This window comes from Hemitrygon akajei, chromosome 7 (assembly GCF_048418815.1).
Source record: "Hemitrygon akajei chromosome 7, sHemAka1.3, whole genome shotgun sequence".
Taxonomy (NCBI): Eukaryota; Metazoa; Chordata; class Chondrichthyes; order Myliobatiformes; family Dasyatidae; genus Hemitrygon; species Hemitrygon akajei.
The window spans coordinates 174,078,208-174,095,976 of NC_133130.1; the positions used below are offsets into that span (position 1 = coordinate 174,078,208).

Here is a 17,769-nt window from a genome sequence, read left to right on the forward strand (position 1 = left end):
TAGATATTAGTATAAACGCACAGATGTACCTAATAAAGTGGCCACTGAGTGTTTATGGGATGTAGCTTATATGCTTTATTCTGCACTTTTTTCTCATGCTGTCTCAAAGCACTGTAATGAATTGATCTCTTATGAGCAGTATACAAGACAAGCTTTTCACTGTACCTTGGTACACATGACAATAATAACCAATATTAAATTCTTACCCCTATTATTTTTAAGTCTGTGGCCTTGCATGTTGTTGGATTTCCTTTCTGTTAAGTTTAGTCTCAAAGTATTGAAACATCCTGTGAAGCTTTGAGATTACCGATTTAATAGTTTCATAACAGCATACACCTTAAATGGAAAAGCAGTTCTGATCAGTGCTATGGGTGAGGCTATTTCAGAGCCTTGTGCTATGCGACAGAATTACTACTAAAGCAGCACACAAAATGCTGGAGGAACACAGTGGGTCAGGCATCAGATAACCAGCTTCAGTCCTTCTGGAGTCTTCAGCATTGTTCCTGATTTTTATTTTCCCCACGCTCTGACAGTTGTCGTCATTATGTGCGATGTTGCATGACATGGGCAATCATGGTTTTCCTGCTATCCATGACCATGATTGTTCTTGGCAGATTTTTCTACAAAAATCTGTAGAAAATGTCTTATTTTGGGCAGTGTCTACAAGACTGTTGACCCCAGCCATTATCAATACCATTCAGAGATGGTCTGCCTGGCGTCAGTGGTTGTATAACCAGGACTTGTGATGTGCACCAGCTGCTCGTACGACCATCCTTCACGTTACCCTGATTGGGGTGGGGGGTGGCTATGCAGAGGGAAGGAGCACCTTACACTGCCTTTGGTAAAGATGCATTTACACCTCTGACAGTGTTCAGTGCAAAGCATCACTGCCAGCCATGCTTTAACAAGCTTAGGAGAATGAGAATGATCAGCTTCTCGAGATAAACTACAGATATTCAAGTAATGAAAGAGGCAGGACCCAATTAAATAATGACACCTTATCCCACTGGCTTGCATGGCTGGAATGCTAAATGTTTGAAGATTTTTGACCATCCTTTGAAATGAAGTTGAGCCGGATAACTGGAGTGTTGTCAGTGTAACACCTCTGTGCAAAACAAGGGATAAAGTCTATAATTATAGACTGGTTAGGTTTAACAAATACTTTATAAGCATTGGGGGGCCAAAATGTGAAACCAAATTGATAGCTTAGAAACACGAGCTAATGAAGGACAGCTGTCACAGATTTGTAAATAGAAGTTTCATTCTTCTTGTTTGAGTGCTCTTTGCTGAAGTAACAAATTGCAGCCACAAATGAAGCAAACGTCTAAAGATCATTTGACCTGCTTGCTGGCAGAAAGAGCTGGCTTTTAAGGAAATTCTGGTGAAAGGAATTAAACTGAAGGGAGAGGTTAGTTAATGAATGCAGCAGCATGAGCAGTGATGTCTGTCTTGTCGATCCAAGGTTAGTGTTACTTTAAATGGCTCCATTTTAATAATGAAGTATTTTTTGAAATGGGATGCTATCATTCTCAGACAGCCAAAAGCAGCTGGTATTTCAGAGGGCAAAGTAAATGACTTGGGGTTGGCAAAACGACTAGGAACTTGGGAACAACACACAAAATACTGGAGGAACTTAGCAGGTCAAGCAGCATCTATGGAAATAAATAGATAGTTGACGTTTCAGGCCATAACCCTTTTTCAGGACTGAGAAGGAAAGACGTAATGCCGAAGCTTGCGAACCAAATTAAATTCAATGTAGGGAAATGAGATGTAAAGTTTGGTGGAAGGATAAACTTATTAAATCTTAAATGAGAGGGGATTATGTGTCAAAATCTTTAAAAAAGCATCAGAGCAAGATGAAGCTTTTTTAAAAAGCGCCTTTTTATCAACAGTGAACAGAATGCAAAATCTGAGAGCAACGCTGCATATAATTTGTAGTTAAAGCTCCAGTTTTAGTTCACCTACTTTATAAGGATGTCAAGCCCATAGAGATGGTACTTCAGTCTTTCATGAAAGGGAAACTAGGACTAGTTAGAAAAACTGAAGATTGAAGTGATATAAAATTTTGATTTTAAAATGGGGTGGTGGGGGTGTATTTCCACTCAAAATGGGCAACATTCTTTCTGATTTGATCAACTGAAGTAGGATGAATTCTTTGCATGCTTTTAGGGAATGAGAAGCGCAAGAGGAAGATGAATTTGCAATAGGTTTTAAAAAGGTAGTCTGCATGTATTTTAAAAGAAAATTAAGGAAGTCTAGGGAACGGACAGCAATTAGATTAAATGTAAAAATGTTCAGTGTAGTGTGAGCAACCTCTACTGAATGGTTTCACCTTGGGCTGTGAAATTTTAATCTGGAGGAACAACACTGCCCTGCCTTTAAAGAGGGATTAGATTTATTTGGAGTTTATTGCTTTAAAAAAAAGCCTCATGCTGAATGCCTTGATAAAACCCAGAAGTGACACCATTTCAGCAGTTTTCCCTTGAACATTAGAAGTTTTATTTTTAAGAAGTTAAATATATTTCGGTATATGAGCCTAAACAATTTTAGTATCATGTTGCATCTATTTTCTTGAAAGTATGTACTTACTCCAAAAGGCAAAAGATGTTTTAGGAGCAGTTTCTTCCCCTCTGCTGTCAAATTTCTGAATGGTCAATGATCCCATGAATACTGCCTCACTATTTTTGCCTCTTTGCTCCTCTTGCTCAAGTTTTGTCAGCTTTCAATAATTAAGAATAATTAAGCCGTTTTAAAGAGTTTTGTTTCAGTGATTTGTTTTGTGCATTTAGATCCTCATATGATAAAACAAGAAAATAAAACATAAATGATAAATACAGTAACCTCTGATCCAACAGTGTAGTAATTTTGTTGTCCTTATGTAAATAATTAGTTTCATTTCAACACAGTTCTAACATTTCCTGTACCTACAGTTGGGTGGGTGTGCACTAGCTTTTGTTAGACAGTGCAGTCTCAGTAGTCAGTCTGATCTTGCCCAGGATTGCTGAGATTTGTAAACCATAGTATACAAACTTGTGTGCCAGAAGTATACAGCTATCTACCAAATTGCTTTGAGCATTTTAATTACTAAAAATGCTATTACAGACCGGGACATTCTGGAGTTCAGAATCCAATTCGGGCACTGTCTCTATGGAGTTTATACATTCTCCACATGAACTGTGTGCTTTTCTCCGAGTTCTCCGTTTTCCTCCCACAGTCCAAAACTGTGCAGATTAGTAGGTTTATTGGTCATTGTAAATTGTCCTGTGGTTAGGTTGGTATTAAATAGATGGGTTGCTGGGTGGTGCGTCTCATTGGGCCGGTAGGGCCTGTTCTGCACTGTATTTTATAATAAAAATGAAGTAAAATTTTAAAAAGCCCTAATCTACTCAGTCTTTCCCTGTAACTCAGGTTGAGTCCTGGTAAGGTTTTCACCAGTGGCCACTGGTTAACAAACAGCAAGACCAGCCTTGGTTAATTTTAATTTCCATCAACCTAATCCAAGTGAGCTGAGACTAATTATAGGAGGCTCCTCCAATGCCCCAGCAAATATCAACTAACCCTGTACAGCTGGGAATTGAGTGAGATCTTCCTGATCTCAGATTCAGATTTATTTATCACATATACATCAAAGCACTCAGTGAAATGCGTTGTGTTAACACCAGCACAACCTAAGGATGCGCTGGAGCAGCCCGCGTGTCGCCACGCGTTCCAGCAGCAACATGGCCTGCTCACAATGCTCGACAGAGCAATGCATAATGCAGCATGCAGCAAAACGAGCTCCATTCCTCCCTCCCACAGTCCTAGGGACCCTGACTTTCTCAGTGGTCGAGACTCATAGGCTTAAGGCTTCGGCTCAGCTTCTGGACTTCTGATTGAATTTTGGTTTTGATGTTCAGTTTCAACCCCAGGACTAGCCGACTGTGGGATCCCAAACTCCAGGCCTTGAACTTTGGGCTCACCCCCCGGCTTGAATGGGCTGACTGACCTTGAGGGGTAGGGGCAAGGGGCGCCTAGCTGAACTGGTACGGCCATCAACCCTTGTCCACAGCACTTGCCAGCCTAACCTTCATGGATATGCTTCGTCATATCTCTGGCTAAGTAGAATACTGAGCGAGGCTGTTCTGAGATCTAAGACCAGCTGCTTCCTCTTTTTGCACTATTTATTTATTGGTGTCTTATAGTAATTTTCATCTTGCACTGCTGCTGCAAAGCAGATTCCATAACTATATGTCATTAATAATAAACCTGATTCTGGCACATGCCGTGTGCTGTGTAGTGAATATGGATTTTGGTCCTGCTTACTTTCCTCTTTATCAAGTTGTAATCGCAAGGACCCTAGGAGAATGGGTCAGGGAAAGAGAATTGCTTACTCGGGAGGCCTGGTCAAGTTACAAAATAACGTGTACAATTATTAACTGTTTGCCATTTTAAAATGAAAGATGGACAAGTTTTTAAAGAAATAGTTTTGGGTTGGTTTAAACTATTCAGGAAGGAATCAATTGTATTAATATGTTTTCTTTCCCAATAAAATATGACAAAGTTTTATACTCTAAGATCAAAATCCATTTAAAATTCTGAACAAGAGATTCTGCAGATGTTGAAAACCTTGAGAGAAACACAAGGTGCTGGAGGGGAATAAACAGTCAACTTTTCGGGCCAAGACTCTTCAATGGGACTCATGACTGTCCTGTCATGAAGGGTTTCAGCCCAAACAGTCAACTATTCATTCGGTCCCAGAGATGCTGTTGACTCGCTGAGTTCCTCCAGCAGTCCATTTTAAATTTTACACTTGGGAATGTTACCCTGAAAGAATACCTTCAAAAGTGCTATGCTGCCTTGATTCTTTGTTTTGGATTGATTAATCCACCACCAACCCAGCCAGCTGTGTGCAATTTGTTCCTTTTAAGATGACCAAAGGTATTTTACATCTTGGGAAGAGTCATTCTCTCTCTCTCTCTCTCTCTCTCTCTCTCTCTCTCTCTCTCTCTCTCTCTCTGTCTCTCTCTCTGTCTCTCTGTCTCTCTCTGTCTCTCTCTCTGTCTCTCTCTCTGTCTCTCTCTCTCTCTCTCTCTCTCTCTCTCTCTCTCTCTCTCTCTCTCTCTCCCCCCCTCTCTCTCTCTCTCCCCCCTCTCTCTCTCTCTCCCCCCTCTCTCTCTCTCTCTCTCTCTCTCCCCCTCTCTCTCTCTCCCCCTCTCTCCCCCTCTCCCCCTCTCTCCCCCTCCCCCTCTCGGTTTTAGTAAGTACAAGTGTATCATCGTAGCTAGGGCCCTTTTGCCTGGCTAGTGTTATTCTTAAAACCATTTTGATCAGCTTGACCTTTAGGCCTTTGCCATGCTTTCTGTAGTTGACTTCTGTTTTTAAAAAATGTATGCCACAACTTAATACTATTGTAAGAACAAACTCCAACTCAAAGGTCTGTACAATGTGTAAAAGCCGTCAGTTGGAAACCTTTTCTCATGAGCTCGTTGCTTTTGCCCTGGGAATATATATGGCCAAAACTGAAATTATTGCACTTAATTTAGAAGAGCTACTTGCTAGGCAGTTTTAAATTGATTTGAGATTACTTGGTGCTATTTCAGTGAGGCCCTGGCTGATCAATTGCAGAATGTTTATTTGATATCTATCTCTATTCTGTAAACAGACACCTTACATGATATAACCTGTATCCTTTTTAATTCTTTTGAACCTTTCTAATAACTAAGAGCTGGAAAACACAAAATATTTTCTTGCTATTGATCAATGTACAGGCTTAAAATAGTGCTGCCTTAGCAGTCAAGATATCCCTAAGGCACTGGCACCTTGTGTTAGATTTTAGGCGTGCCGAATATGCTTCATGGTGTGACGCTAATAGAAAACACGCTGTAGAGTTCATTTTGTGTCGAGCTTTATGATGCCATATGAATGCTTGGATGAAGGAATCATTCAGCTTCAGACATGTTGTTATACAGAGTGCAGGGACTTAATAGCCACAAGCTGTGCAAATGGATGGCTGTCTTTGCCAACACTTCAGCCACTTTGAATAGAAAAAATACTAATGTGCCTGTGTTTATATTTCTTCCAACTGAAATTTGTTTCAACATGTTTTAGAAGCACAAGAAAGCAGCATCAATTGCAGGGTTGTAACATAATGAGGTAGCACAAAAAGAATATTCCTGAATCTAAAGCAGCTCTAATTTGCATAATACTCCATGGCTAAGAAGTGTCAGTGACTTGTAGACTGTGCCAGACTTTCAGTGTGATTCGTGGCACAGAAATGAATTTGCAGCTTTGCAAATATTCCCTCTTCTCCAAGATTGTTCATAAAGTGGACTTTGCATTATATGTTGCATGGTTCTAAAGCGAACTTGTTTTTCTGGTAAGTGTAAATGGGCAGATCCTGCCACTTGATAGTTACAGAGCTTCAGCATTCAGAGTTCTACATTTCCCCCCCCCAAATCCCCGATAGCAATTGCTGCCTTGTGCATTCTTTCGGGGATCTGTAACTTCCAGCAGCTACTTACATTGAAGAATTCTACTAAATGGCAAATGAAGAACAGCACAAATAACACTGAAGGGTCTTAGCCTGAAATGTCGACTGTTTATTCATTTCAATAGATGCTGCTTGACCTGCTGAGTTCCTCCAGCATTTTGTGTATGTTGCTCTGAATTTCCAGCATCTGCAGAATCTCATGTTTAAAAATAAAGGGTATGTTTTGTATAAAGTAAAAGGGTAAAATAACCCCACTCTTTATTTGGGAATGCGGTGAGATGGGACGTTCAGGAGTTTAGTACTCTGTTCATTAATTCTCGGTCAGTGCTGCCTGTTACCGGGGGTGTTTAGGGAGCAGTGAACATTCTCCATCTCTGGTGGTGTTCCTTCATCATGTCAGTAGTTCAGTTTTCACTACAGTCAGCCATGCAAGTCCCAGCTGGAGACTCGGGAATACTGTCGCACACAAATGTAGAAGGATTCTTCATTGCTGTTTCTGTCAATACAGCACAGTAATTTAGCTTACACATATAGGAGCAGAATTAGGCCATTTGGCCCATTGAGTCTGCTCTAATATTGGATCACAACTGATCTATTGTCCTTCTCAAACCCGTTCTCCTGCCTTCTCCCATAACCATAACCTTTAATGCCCTTACCAATTCAGAACCTATTAACCTTTGCTTTAAATGGGACAAAAATGATCTAAATCAAGCTAGCCAAAGCAGGCAGTCCCAGAGGGAGCAGCCTCTGTTCAATCATTTTTAGATAAATATCCCAGAATTATGTGGAGCTGCTTGAAATCCCATTTGTGTAAGTGATGGACTTCATTGGCTTCCAGGTGGAGCCAACCAATCCTGGTGTAGGAGTGCTGGCCTACAGATTTGATTAGGGATCCCTGGTCCTTTTGTTAGATGGGCACAGGTAAGTTTACTAATTTTTGTTTACAGGTTTGAGTTATCTTGTCCCACCACCTCCCTGTCAGAGGTTTTCCCAAGGGCGAGTTATCAGCAGTACATGTCCAAGGCCTCTTTGCCAATGAGACTTCTTTCTGGTTTCCCAGACTCTTCCCAGGCGCAGGGTTTAATTTGTGTGATCCTCTACAGACACTGCAAATAGCAAACCAGGATCACCGGTCAAATTCGTTTGGATTCAGCCAGAAAGTAAGTTGCAGTTCATAAACATGAGATTCTGCAGATGCTGGAAATCTTGAGTTGAAAGTAAATATTATTACATTACATATATGTCACCATCTACTACCTCAAGATTCATTTTGTTGCAGGCGTTTACAGGACAATAAAGAAATGCCCTAGAATTTAAGAAAAACTACATACCAAAGGCAGTGTGCTGAAGACAGATTGTGAAAATAATTTTAAAAACTAAATAAGTAACATTGAGTGGTGAAGTTCTTGAAAGTGAGTTTATAGGTTTAGTGTTGAGGTGAGTGAAGTTATCCACACTGGATTAAGGAGCCTGATGGTTGAGCGATAATAACTGTTTGTGTGGGACTTAAGGCTGTCGTACGTCCTGCCCGATTGTAGTATTGAGAAGAGAGCATGGCCGTCTTGGTTGGAGTCCTTGATGAATGCTGCTTTCTTGTGGCGACGCTCATTGTAAGTGTGGCTGGGCTGTGTCTGTGATTAACTGGACTGTATCCACCACTTTCTCTCGCCTTTTCCATTCCTGGGAAACATACAGAATGCTGGAGGAATTCAGCAAGTCAGCTCGCATCTTTGGAGGGGAATAAACAACTTAGTTGATTTTTCTTTTGTTGTGTGTCTCAGTAAAGGCTGCAGTAGCACACATCTTGGAGCGGATTGTCCTCTACCCTACCTGCATATAGGCATTGTCGAAATTACTTACATACAGCCTCGCTATAAATCTGTTTTCAAATTGGGCTATTAAGTGAAGACTCTAGCATTAGAAATAACCTCTAACCATAATGTATTGCAATTTTTGCAACTCAGAACTCAAAGTTCAAAGTAAATTTATTATCAAAGTACATATATATCATCTTGTACAACCTTGTGAATGACTTTCTTGCAGGCATACTGAACATAGTAAATCCAAGAAACCTAATAGTGTCAATGAAAGACCACACCCAACAGGATGGACAAACAGCCAATGTGCAAATAAAAAAGAAAAAAAATAATAATAATAAATAAAAATCGAGAACATGAGATGGAGACCTTGAAAGTGAGTCCATAGATTGTGGGAATAGTTCAGTGATGGTATTTATTATCAGGTGTATTTTGTGAGCTTCATGCAACTGAGGAATTTCATTGCACCCTGGTTTGTGTAAACCTGGTGTACCATTAACTAATCACAAGAGGTAATTTGGATTATTTTCTTGAGAGAGAATTGCTAGAATTCTGCTTCAGGTTGCTTTTTATTCTGCACCAGGATTGTTTTACTTTTAATTTTTTTCCTCTTGTTTTTCCCCCACTTAGATTCACTTCTTAATTAAATTTGATTTTAGACCCAGATATTCCGAGAGAAAGGTGTGGGGGGGGGGGGGTCAGGGAGATGGGGCAGGGGGAAGAGAGAGGGATCGAAATCGAGCTGTTGGGATAAACAGTTTTTTTTTTATGAAGACCATGATCTCTCTTTGGGGTTTGCAGTTGCTTGGGTGGTGGGAGTGCTGATTCTTTCTGCTAGAGTAAGGGGGGGGGGGGGAGAATCGATGCTGCTTGTGTGTGGGAGGAGCTTTGGGGTTCTTCAGCTTTTCAGTCATTCATTATTTAGGGTTCTGTTTCGAGGATGCCCGTAGATTAAGAATTTCAGGTTTTATATAGTGTACATTCTCCGATATTAAATGGAACCATTGAACTATTAATGCGTTGTCATTTTTGAAATGGATCTTAGAAGGTTCAAGTATCACATTTTTGCATGTAATTTCATTTTTATTATTAATAGATGGAAATTGCCATGTATAAAACTGTTGTCTCTTTACTACAAAGTAAATGACTGTAAAATCCTTATCTGTAGAGATTGATCCCATTGACTTGTTTCAATTTGTGATCCTTGCAGGTTCTTAATTTTGACCACAGAAGAAATGGATAACAGTGGATATATTCAGTTTGACGTGCCTGAGTACAGCAACTGTGTTCTGAGCCAACTTAACGAGCTACGCTTGCAAGGAAAGTTATGTGACATTATAGTTCACATCCAGGGTCAGCCGTTCAGAGCCCACAAGGCCGTCCTAGCTGCCAGCTCCCCTTATTTCCGAGATCATTCAGCACTGAGCACCATGAGTGGTTTATCAATATCAGTTATTAAAAATCCAGATGTATTCGAACAATTGCTTTCATTTTGTTACACTGGGAGACTCTCGTTGCACTTGAAAGACGTTGTTAGTTTTCTTACTGCTGCAAGCTTTCTGCAGATGCAGTGCATAATTGACAAATGCACTCAGATCTTGGAGAGTATTCACTCGAAATTCAGTATTGTGAGTATTGACTCTGTGGTGGTCAATACTGAAGATAATCAGGGAAATCGCAACGGGGTTAGAGATAGCAATAGCCGCTTCTTAAATCCGGTTGAAATCTCACCGCCGTACTATGGGCAAGTACGGCCGACGACAATTCCTAGCGAAACACGGATGGAAACTGTGCACAACCGAGGTTTTCAGAATCGGGCAATGGAGGAAAGGCACTCTGACCCTGGAAGCAGTGGCAGCATCTCAGAGCACGAAATCCAGATCGAGGGTGACCACGAGCAAGCAGAGCTCATCGTGCGGGAGACCAACCCGATCAGTGCCCAGATCACGGAGGTCAAGGTCAAAATGGAGAAGTCCGACCGGCCAAGTTGCTCAGACAGCTCGTCAGTGGGTGACGACGGTTACCATACGGAAATGGTGGACGGCGATCACGTCGACAGAATGGTGGCCGTGAACGTCAGCTCGTACGGGCCAGTGTTGCAACAGGCTTTCTCACTATCTCAGCCCGCGTCCCAGTCAGCTGGTTTGTCGACCACCTATGGTTGTCTCACCAACTCGAGCCCCTCTAGATCTATGCTTAGTAATTTTAGGGGTCGAGGACGACTGAAACGAAACATACAGATCCAGAATGAAGGACAGAATGTGATTAGTCAGTCTTCTGACGGCGACGGTGGGCCAAACAGGCAAAGCTTTGAGAGTACTCCTCATGACCATGATGGAAGGGAGCACTGGTTCCCATACAATCAAAGGCTTATCTGCATCTATTGTGGAAAATCCTTCAATCAGAAAGGGAGTCTTGACCGACACATGCGGCTTCACATGGGCATCACCCCTTTCGTCTGCCGCTTTTGTGGGAAAAAATACACTCGCAAAGACCAACTGGAGTATCACATCCGAGGGCACACGGATGACAAGCCGTACCGCTGTGAGATCTGTGGTAAATGCTTCCCTTTCCAAGGCACTCTGAATCAGCATTTGAGGAAAAATCACCCGGGCGCATCCGAAATCAGAAGTCGGATTGAGTCGCCGGACCGGACTGATGCCCACACAGAACAGAAGGAAGGTGACGCACCTTCTCCCTCAGAGGATTCCCACATGGAGACTGCGGTGCAGGAAGTTCTACCATTATCTCATATTTCTGAATGAGCTGCTTGGGCATAACAAGGCCAAAAGCGCACAGAGCTAGAAATAATGCTAAAATATTAGTATTTTGGGGTTTATTTTGTAGAAGAGCTTTCACCATTTATATACTGGTTCTGAAAATTTTCCCCCAATCCACTTATTTTTTTTCTTGTATGGATTTTTCCCTGAAAATGATTTTGAATATTTAAAATCTATTTTACTGCCAGGTAAGAGGTACATTGTATAACATAAAAATAAATTGCCATGTTCAAAAGAAGGGTCAGGACAATTAGTTATGGTAAGAAGAAGGAATGCTTGTGAGTTGACACACATCACCATTATCACCGAAAGTCACTGTGACAAGTCTAAATACCTATTTGCACTTCACACAGCAGTGGAAAATTCTATTATATTCTATCTCGTTTGATTGGCTTCAGTAATGGGGGTTTAAATGTTTTATTTTGCCTGCCCTTTAGAGGTGTAGGAAAGGGTTTGAATTGAGCTGTTGATTGCTGGAACAGCTGACACCTATCAAAGATTAGGTTTTAAAATTCGGCTATGCTTTGGGTAATGAATTTAGCCTGTTTAATCATCAGCTTAATAAAGATGTTAATTAATGTGAGCCTGGTAGTGCCAGCCTCAGTTTCCTTACACGTTGAGCACCCTCTGCTGTTCAGTTTGTGTAGAGCGTTCACCCAAAAATACCTCGGAGTAATTCCTAAACGTGAGAAATTCTGCAGATGCTGGAAATCTAAAGCCTTTGGGTCAGATTTATACCTACACCTGTGGGTAATGGGGGTTTTATTCCAGTGTGCAAAATCTTAATATCCTATTGTCTTTATTTAGTTTGCAGTTTTAATCTATATCTCTTTTCCTCTGCTGTGTGGAATAGTTTCAGTGCTTAAAGCATGCTGGAGTCATGGAACACTACAGTACAGAAGCAGACCCGTCTGCCCGTGCCGAACTATTAATCTACTTAGTTCCATCGACCTGCACCCAGACTATAGTCCTCCATACCCCTCCCATTCATTAATCTATTCAAATTTCTTGAAAATGTTGAAATTGAGCCTGCATTCACAGAGGGAACAGAAAAATTAAGTATTCTTCTGTTTGGAAATGATCATTTTGCTCATGAACACATTCAAGCTATATACAATTTATCAGACTGATTAACTTTTAATTTTTTAAAATATGAACTACTGATTATCTATTAGAATTATGCTCGTTCATGTCCAATACTCTTTAAAGATGCAAATGTACTCCTAACAGCCATAATTTATCTTTGGGTAAATGGTGATATTCTCATTCGCATGGCGGGCTTGGTGAAGACGCAGGACTGGTTTCTCTCTTTCGGATCCTGTCGAAAAGTAGGCACGAAACTGTACTAATCATGATGAAGTTAGCAACTTTGCTCTTGATGGCTTGGCTGGGAAAGAATGCTTCCTTCATGTTCAAAGTTAGGAACAAGAATTTATAATGAAATTCAATTTAGGGAACTTAATGTTTACCTTGCAGAGTGGCATTTTGTTTAATTTGGCCATGTCAGCAGGCACCGTTCCAGTCAGTTCCACTAATTTCAATGCCACATTTGTGGGGGAGAATCAAATCAGTATTTATAATATCAGATGGGAAATGAATACCATGTACTTGTTAACCATGATTTTGTTTATACACAATTATAAATCATATACTTTAAGATGTATTAGTGCTGTATTGTAGAAAGAAAAAGTTTAAAGAAATTCAAGCAACTTTTATTTATTTAAAACTGACTTTTAACCAAAGCCTATATGCCCCTTTTACCCTCCGTGGTCTCTCTTTCAAAGACAAAGGCTAACCTTGCTGTAGTGTGGCTACTGAGCAGCGTACTGTAATAGCTGAAGCTCAGATGATCATACTCTGTTCTGTGTTAGCAGTGGCCTCAGTCTAGCACTTATAAATCTCTTCAGAAATAGTCTGTTGTGCAAAGATTAATTCTGAAAAGGCTTTGACCTTGGGTCACTGAAGGGCTTCTCTTAGTGCAGTGGATTGAAATTCTTTAAATATAAGCATATGTATGATACCTGCCATTTGCTGGAATGCTAGGGTAGCTTCTGTGATAAAATACCAGGTGCCACAGAACTCATTCGAGAAGTTTGAGAGCAAAACTAATCAGCCTTCAAAATGACTTAGTACTTACCTTCCACTTCATTATCATTGCAGATCATAAATTAATAAATTGCATTAAAAATTGAACCTCCTCTCTCCACAAAACCCCTTTATCCTCTTCCACCAAATAAAAACCTTTTTGGATGTATTTACTGTACTACATATGCTAACCTAATGAACTGTAACCTGAGATTATTTGATTACATATATTTCTAATGGCATCAATGCAATGTATACCTAAAAGTCTCTGCTGTATGTTCTTAAAGGAGAAAATAACTGCTTAGTTTAATTTACTGATTTCAGCAGTCTTACAGAGGTGTCCTTTTTGTAAGAAAACTGCTTAATACTTCCAACATAAAAGATTTTCTGCCAACTTTAATGTTCATTGTGAGACTTCATAGGGAAGACCTTGGTGTATATACACACAGTGGCCACTTTATTAGTTACAGGAGTGGAACCTGGGGTGGTCTTTTGCTGCTGTGGCTCATCCACTTCAAGGTTCGACGTGTTGTGCTTTTAGAGGCACTCTCCTGCACACCACTGTTGTAAGGCGTGGTTATTTTAATAATTGTTGCCTTCCTGTCAGCTTAAACCAGTTTAGCCATTCTCCTCTGACATCTTTCATCAACAGGCTGTTTTTGCCCACAGAACTGCTCACTGGATCTTTTTGTTTATTGCTCCATTCTCTATAAACTCTAGAGACATGTGTGAAGCAGATCAGCAGTTTCTGAGATACTCAAACCACCCCATCTGGTACCAACAAACATTCCACAGTCAAAGTCACTTAGATCACAGTTCTTCCCCATTCTGTTGTTCGGTCTGAACAACAACTGAACCTCTTGATCATGTCTGCATGCCTTTATGCATTGAGTTGCTGCCACATGATTGGCTGATTAGATATTTGCATTAATGAGCAGGTGTAGCTAATAAACTGGCCACTTGAGTTGGTTAGTGTTGGAAAGACTTCCCAATCCTGCTTTCAATCAAAATTTCTAGGGCTTATGGTTGGAGAATCTTCCATAAGAAGCATTTGCCAGTAGCTGCTTGGCTTTTTTTTATTCATCCAGAAGCAAACCCAATAAATCGATGAATTCAGGATTTATATGGAGCACGTAAGTGCCTGTTGCATGCAGGCCGGAAGTTTGAACTGAACAGAGAAACCTTTGACAGCCTTGATGTACAAAAACTGTAGTTGGTGTGCAATAATCTTTTGTTTCATTACACGAGTCAGGAGAATAGTAATCCAAAATCCTATCCACTCTCAACAACCATTATCTAAATGCTGTGATATTTTAGCAATTTTATAGCTAGCATTACTACTAAACTTGTAAAGACGAGCTGTTGCCTAGCTAAAGTCCAGCTGGTCTATTTGGTATTCAGGTGGCAGTCATACTGTGGTCATTGCGATTGTCGTCAATACACATTTAATGTGCAGATTTTTTTTGAGCTGTTTGAGTTTGAAGACACAAACTCTAAAGGGTCATAAGCAGGCAAGGCCAAACACAACTTTTTTTTTAGGGTTTTAACCCTTAAATGGTGCTGTTGGATCAGGTTAGAATTATTTATTGAACCAGCATTAACAATTTTATATATGATATTTGGATGAGTACTATTTCAAATTGTTTATAAATTCTTTATATGAACCCTGTAATATAATCGGTCTGGAATTTTTAGTCAACTCCAAAGTATTGAATGAAGTTGAAGTTTTCTGGAATGCATGTAATCTTTAAGGAAACCTATAGAATTTTAATCTTTATTCTAAAATCCAGTTAATCCATGATACATCTCATATAGCAGAATGAATTAACAACTGTTCAGATAGATCAAGAGCTAAACTGATTTTGTTTCTTCAGAGAAATGATTTCCAATGGGTAATCTAATCATGCTGTAATTGTGAGTTTCCAAACCACAAGTGACTGATAAATTCTATCCAATAAAATTTTCTATTCAGCTTAGTATTTTGTAAATGGCAGAAATTTAATGAGCCTAGCTTGATCTGTCATTAGGACTTCTCAATCTCAGAGCTACAATGCCAAATCCCTCTTGCACTTTGACTTCCCAGTCAGAAATGCTCGCCGGCCTGAGCAAACACTGTACATGGCAGCATAGCAGTTGCAATATTGGACCCGAAATCCATGACTGGATTAATGGCCCAGAAACGCTTATTCAAATCCCTCTTCAGCCGATGGGGAATTTGAATCAGGTTAACTTGGAATTGAAAGCTGATATCAGTAAGGGTGGCCCTGAATATACAAAAACAGTCGTGACAACATATAGTACCTAGTCCACTAATCAACACAAGAGATTCTGCAGATGTCAATCCAGAGAGGGACACAAAATGCTGGAGGAACTCAGCAGGTCAGGCAACATTTGTGGAAATGAATAAACAGTACGACGTTTCATGCCGAGACCCTTCAGTCATTTATTTCCATAGATGCTGGCTGACTTACTGAGTTCCTCCAGCATTTTGCATGTGTTGCCCTAGCTCCCTAAAGTCCTTTAAAGGAATGAAATCTGATGTTGTTGCCCTCTGGCTCATGAAGAGGCAGAAATATAGTTGAATCTTAATTGCCTGGTGAAGTGGTTTAACAAGCCACTCAATTCAAGGGCAACTTGGGCAGTTCCAAAATCCTGTGAATGAACAGATTGAGGCGGACACTTTTAAGCACTATCAGAATTCCCTCTGATATCTGTACTTGTTCTCATTCAAAAGAGACATAAAAACAGTATTTTAAATGTCCACTGTTAGCAAGTTCTGGGCAGTAATGATTTCTGTGACAATGGAAAAAAAAGTGGATGAATATTTCATACATGCCTGCATCGCTTACGTAAACCAGGTTCAAAGACACAAGTGGATCGAATAGAATAACACACAAAGATAGATTGGTTAGCAGGTGCGGCTGCTGCTACTCATTTAAGTTGTGTGTGTGTATGCGCGCGTGTATATCTAATAGAAAAGCTTTTAACAGAGTCTGACTTGGACATCACACACCTTACACTGTTCTTTAAACACCCATACTGACTTGATTTTAGTGCAATACTCAGTCACAATAGACACATACAGTTTTAAATAAGCTATTTTCAAACCACACAGTGCATTTTTAAAAAAACTTTTTATTATTTACTATGTATAATCTGTTTTATGCTATTACATCATAAACCAACCAAAAATGTATTCCATGGTTTTATCAATATGTCTCAAAGGCTTTGTTTTAATTTTCCTTTCCATTCGACAATGTGGAAGCTGCGGCAGAGCTTTTTTGAGAACATATAAAATGAATATAAGGGAAATAATTTAACACCATCAGAGCAGGGTTTCAAATTGGCCCACACACACGGCTATTTATTGTCTGGGGCTCCTTAAGGAGCTGCAAAATGGCTGCTAGATGGCCACTTGGGAGGATTGTTAACATGCAGTTCATTTATTGAAACTCTGGAGATTTAGCAGGCCATTACCCACGAGGGCGTAAAGTAAATGAAGCTACTGAAGCTGATGCTCTGAAAGTTGATAAACTAGCCATTACGGATGTATTTTCTAGCATGAATGCAATCAATATTTATTCAAAAATATATGTTTTTTCCTCTTATCCTATTAGCTGTGTCTGACTGTGATCAATTAATATTTCAATGCTGCTTAATTGTTTTCGATGTTAATCCTTTATTTCTGTACTTCCATTTTGTTGCTTGTAAACAGCTTTTGTATTGTTTGAAGAGTAATAAATAGGAAGTTACTGGTTTTGTTGTAAATAAATCTTTTGCTGTCATACAACTGCCAGCTGCTTGGTTTCAATTATAGGTAGTCATGTGACAGATCAAATGTTGTATGTCCATGCTCAATTTTTGTTCCAGAAATTCACCATTACCTTCCCAAAGGATTTCAGCTGCACTGAAACTATCTGCCTGTTACTGCCACCTGTGGTTTAAAGTTCGGATTCATTTGTTTCTCGTGTACATTGAAACATGCAGTGAAATGTGTTGCTTGCATTAGCAGCCAACAAGAGCTAAAGGATGGGCTGGGGGTAGCCACGTATTCTGGTGCCATCGGGCCAGAAGGCAGCTAACTTTTATGTAATTCCTAAAGATGTACTGGTAGGTTAGTTGGTAACTAAACTGCACCTAGTTGGTGGGTAGCAAGAGAAACATCGTAGACTTGATGGGGATGAATCAATTACAGTGAAAGAAGTGAGGGTGGATGTGGGAGGAGTGGACCAATGGGTCGACTGCCAGGCTACTCAATGGACTGAACTTACACATTCACTAAGAGTGGCAGAGAGGATAGGGAGGGGAGAAATGGTTAGGACAAAGGAAATATCTCAGATTGGGCAAGTCACAATGTTCACAAAGCAATGTTAATATGGCAGCAAAAAAACTAGAACAGCTGTTGTACAGCTTCACTTGACTTAACACTCGACCCTGAATTCAATGACTGGCAGGTTGAGTAGATCTGAATCTGTCTTCTCTAAGGTTTAGATCAATGAACTGAATATAGATGCCATCTTTGTGGAATATGCCTGCATAGCTTTCCACTAGGTACTGCAGTTAATATCTACATCCTAAAGATGAGTCAACAGGTAAATTGGCAACTGGACATAGAACA

The 17,769-nt window shown here is 40.1% G+C and overlaps 1 protein-coding gene across 3 annotated transcripts in view; it reads left to right on the forward strand.

Annotated features, from left to right (window-relative positions):
- zbtb34 (zinc finger and BTB domain containing 34) overlaps positions 1–16,941 on the forward strand; it is a 37,241-nt gene extending 20,300 nt beyond the window's left edge. For 2 of the 3 annotated variants that reach the window (XM_073052637.1, XM_073052636.1), the window contains one exon: positions 9,497–16,941. In XM_073052637.1, coding sequence (XP_072908738.1) covers positions 9,522–11,051 — 1,530 coding nt within the window. In that variant the 5' untranslated portion in view covers positions 9,497–9,521 and the 3' untranslated portion in view covers positions 11,052–16,941. Of the gene's footprint in view, positions 1–8,512; positions 8,663–9,496 lie in introns of all 3 variants that reach the window. The other variant, XM_073052638.1, reaches the window with a different exon arrangement.
- Positions 16,942–17,769: the final 828 nt, after the last annotated feature.